This window comes from Aphanomyces invadans (genome assembly GCF_000520115.1).
Source record: "Aphanomyces invadans strain NJM9701 unplaced genomic scaffold supercont1.54, whole genome shotgun sequence".
In the NCBI taxonomy this organism is placed as follows: domain Eukaryota; phylum Oomycota; class Saprolegniomycetes; order Saprolegniales; family Verrucalvaceae; genus Aphanomyces; species Aphanomyces invadans.
The window spans coordinates 179726-183715 of NW_008580199.1; the positions used below are offsets into that span (position 1 = coordinate 179726).

A 3990-nucleotide genomic window follows, 5' to 3' on the forward strand; every position below is an offset into this window, starting at 1 on the left:
ATGCACAATCGGACAGATTGTCGGGGAATTTGTACCCCAGCGGGATAGTAAATCCGCCCAGACGTTTGCTTCGCCAGCGATATCATAGATAGTGTAATCATACCCCATCAAGAGTAAAGCCCATCGGTCGAGCTTCGCGGCAGTGTACTTCGGGATCGTCGCGTTGACACTTGTAAGGTTGAAAATAAATTTCAAGTTCGCGTGATCGGTAAGTAATGCAAATCCACCCGGCTTGTGGAGAAGATAATCTGCGCGCTTCAAGTACTCGACAATCGAGAACGCTTCCTTCTCCACAATAGTAGCCCATCGTTGGGCGGCGCCAGAAAATGTGCCGCTCAAAAACATGAGAGGCTCATGCTCTTGAGCATCGAGCTCACGATCCGCCTGCTCTGGCGAGATCTGCGTAACCACGCCGCCCCAGTGCAAGTCACTGGCGTCTGCAAAGACGCACACAAGCTTATCGCTCTTCGGGTGAGCCAACGTCACGGCCTGCCCGAGAACCTTCTTGCACTCCGCCAGGCAGCCCACATGGCTGGCATCCCAGCCGGCTTCCGACAGCGGAATCTTCACGACCTTCTGGCGAGTGCGGCCACCCGCCAACGTGTAAACACATTCCATCAAGTCAGCCAAAGGCTTGACCACCACATTGTAGCGTGGTATGGACATGCGCATCCAGTTCATCGCGCAGATTAATTGCTGGAGGTCTTGGCCGGTCACTGGCACCTTCAAATCTTGTAGCGCCTTGATGCGCTCGGGGGGTCGTGCTTTACCCCTTCGCCAGGCACGACACGCCCACACCAAAGTGCTTCGGTTTGATAGAACCGACACTTCGTTGGGTTCAGCTTGAGCCCACGGAACTCGCAAATCTTAAGTACGCGCTCCAACGCGTCCAGTAAACCGTCCTTGGTCTTGCTGTAGCCGAGTAAATCGTCTAGCCAGATGAGCAGATAGCGGTATAGCTCGTCCGCAAACATCTCTTGCACAGATGACTGGCAAAACGCTACGCTGTCCGTGCTGCCCATCAACACTCGGGTTGGCGTGTAAACGCCGATGTCCGTAAGGAACGAGAACATCTCCTGCGAGTCAGGATGCAGCGCAAACTGCCAATAGCCCTTGAAAAAGTCCAAGGTGAAAAAGACTTGGGCGCCCACAGAGGTGGTCGAGGATCACCACTAGCATTGGCATCGGCCAGAGGATCCGCTCCGTCTGAGCGTTGACTGGACGAACGTCCACTGTCATGCAAAATTCGTTCGCTTCGTGTTTTTCACGATAAGCGGTGCCGAGCACCACTTCGACCGCCGATTGCGATAGCATAAACCAGCCGCCTGGAGTTCTTCCACGTGTCTCGCCATGAACTCCCGCTGCTCCTTCGAGTAGCGTCGTGCCTTGCAGCGTACAGGTTTCGTGTCAGCCTTGAGAGTCACACGTAGAGGCTCCACCTTGACCGGCGTATCCCGACCCAGCTTGAGTCGGAACACATCTTCGTATTTGACGAGCAGCCTTCCCAGCTCGACGGCATAGTCATCATCGCATCCTGCAACTCGGCACTCGCCGACCTTCTCTTTGAGCACCGCCGCATTGTCATCGTCTACTGACCAGTCTATGTCAACTTGTCGAAAGCAAGATAATTCTTCATCAACGTTTAGCTCCGCTTCTTCCGGCGCTATCGGTGGCTGCTTCTTGTCTTCTAGGACCTTGATTGCCGCCATGAGACACGAATCTTGGTCGCCCAGCTGGCTAAGGTCATAGACGTTTTGAGCACGCCGCGCAGCTTCCAATAAAGCTATGGGAGAGTATCCCAAACGAGCCATCACTGCACGGCTCACGATAATGTCGCCGAAACCGCTGTGCAGAGGCGCTGCGGCACCCAGCACGTCAGGTTCGTCAGAACCAGACGACCTTCCTCCGTGTCGAACGTCAACTTCAGCTTGATTTCACGGTCGACGGAAAGCTTCATTTCTTCCATGAATCCACCCAGCTCCAGGACAGAATCCAACTTGCACAGGCGCAAGCAAAGCGCCGGCTTCTTTCAGCCGCGCAAATAATGCAGGCGAAACGACCGATTGATCCGCGTCGCTGTCAAGTAGCGCCAGCGTTTCCATGCCATTCACAGAGCAGCGCACGGTGCGCGGCGCTTGCGGAGCTTCGAGTTTTGGCTTCTTTGAGTCGATCGCCGCGCCAACCACGTCCTTCTTGGCTGCCGGCACGCTGCTTGGAGCGGCTGCCGGCGTGTTCGCCGCAACAAGAGGACGCTTTGCCCGTTGTTCTAACAGACGATGCGTTTCCCCCGCGCACACTTGGGACATTGCACGACCTTGTGGTCGTCACTGTCACACTTCAGGCAGCCTTTTGTAAACAGCACTTGCTTTGCGGGCACCACGCCTTTCGCTTGGCCATCAGGCTTCCGCTGTTGCGGTTGCCGGTATTTCTCGCCGTACTAGCGACGCGGTTTCTCTTCTGCCTTCTTCTCCGCCATCACCATTTGCAACTCAAACAACATGAAGTTGTCGAGTAACTGAATCAACCAGCGGCCAAACGCAGGCACGCTGGTCTTGTAGACCTTGTTTGCTTCCCGAGCGAGCTGCCGCTCTACCATGGCCTTCAGCGCCGCGGGTCGGATTGCAGCCGTCAAAATCTTGAACGACTGTTTCGGCTCCTGGCTGGGCAGGTGAACCACATCCAGCTGCTCGAGCTTCTCGTAGAAATCGGCCAGCAATCGACCGACACGGGATTCCGCATCGCGAATCCGCATGTCCATCTTCAAGGGCGCCATAGCCTTGGCAACCCAATCGAGGTCAAGTTCATGAACTTGGGCACTCAGAAAGTAGTCCCGCCATTCGTCTTCAGTGATTTCTTCGAACGGCTTGCCGAAATCATGTTCACAAACACAAGGCACAATTTATTGATCGATGCATGCCGTCAATGGCATGAGGAAGAGGACTCCTTCCACACCACGGTTCAGCGCTTCCACGCGCCGAAAGTACGCCAGATACTCATCCATGAACTCCCGGTGCTCACGCTTCGTGCTGCCCTTGTACATCGGGGCCAGCGGCACTTGCTGAACACCCATAAGGGTCTCCGAACGGCTCATCACCGCCGGCACCGCTCGCTCATTGGTTGCAGCGGCAAAGAGTCCCCAGTGCTCGCTATCGCGGCGTACTTTCTTGTCAAGCTCCTCCAGCTTGGAGTGCTGTTGCCTCATTGCTTCAGAGGCTTGCTGTAACTACGATTGGTGATCTCCAGTTACCCTGGCTTGCTGAGCCATCGCCAACTTGATCTCTTCTTGTTGGCGTCGCAGTTGTTCTTGCTGCTTCGACAATATCGCACGCGATTCTTCTTGTTCGCGGCGGCTATTCTCGATTTCAGCCGCCATCACCGCCTGTCGGGCGGATTCTTGTTCCAAGCGCACGGCCATCGCCTGCTTCTGCGCGTGAAACTGCGCCATATGCTCGTACGTCATCTTGTTAAATTCACTTGACGACGCTGCAGCACGCTTGACGTTCTGCATCCTGAGTTCGTCCAACTCGGATGGCCCCGGAGAAGGCAAGGGGTGATCTTGTCCCGCCACCGCCATATGCGGCATTGGTACAGACACGACGGTCTCCATGGACCTCGTTCTCGTCACTCGCGCCAAAGCATTTGGTATTGGCGACGATTTTTTCATAGTCACGGCAAGTAGCTAGTAGCTACTAGGGCAAATTCAAAGTGAATTCCCTCTCGGGGGGCTGTCCCTCCAGGGCTTAAACCCTCCCCTATTGGCTACACTACAATTAGCCAATCATAGCACATGTAGGATTAACTTGAACAGAGTCTTGGATTGTTTCTTGGATGCACTCCAAGGCTTCTGCGAATGTCCAATTCGCAACATGGCGCCTGCATCGCGGGCTCAAACGCAGACAATACCCGAGCGGTATGCGCCGACAAACAGGCACAAGGAGGGCGCCAATCGAACGGTGGCATGTTGCACGTCGATTGGAGAGCATGCCTTCG

At 55.1% G+C, this 3990-nt stretch overlaps 1 protein-coding gene across 1 annotated transcript; it reads right to left on the minus strand.

Moving 5' to 3' along the window:
• Positions 1–2437: 2437 nt before the first annotated feature.
• H310_13606 (hypothetical protein) lies at positions 2438–3607 on the minus strand (the record flags this gene model as incomplete). The annotated part of the gene is made up of 3 exons (XM_008881159.1): positions 2438–2863; positions 2942–3223; positions 3248–3607. 3 exons carry the CDS (start codon positions 3605–3607, stop codon positions 2438–2440), a joined length of 1068 nt encoding a protein of 355 aa, XP_008879381.1.
• Between the last annotated feature and the right edge of the window lie 383 nt (positions 3608–3990).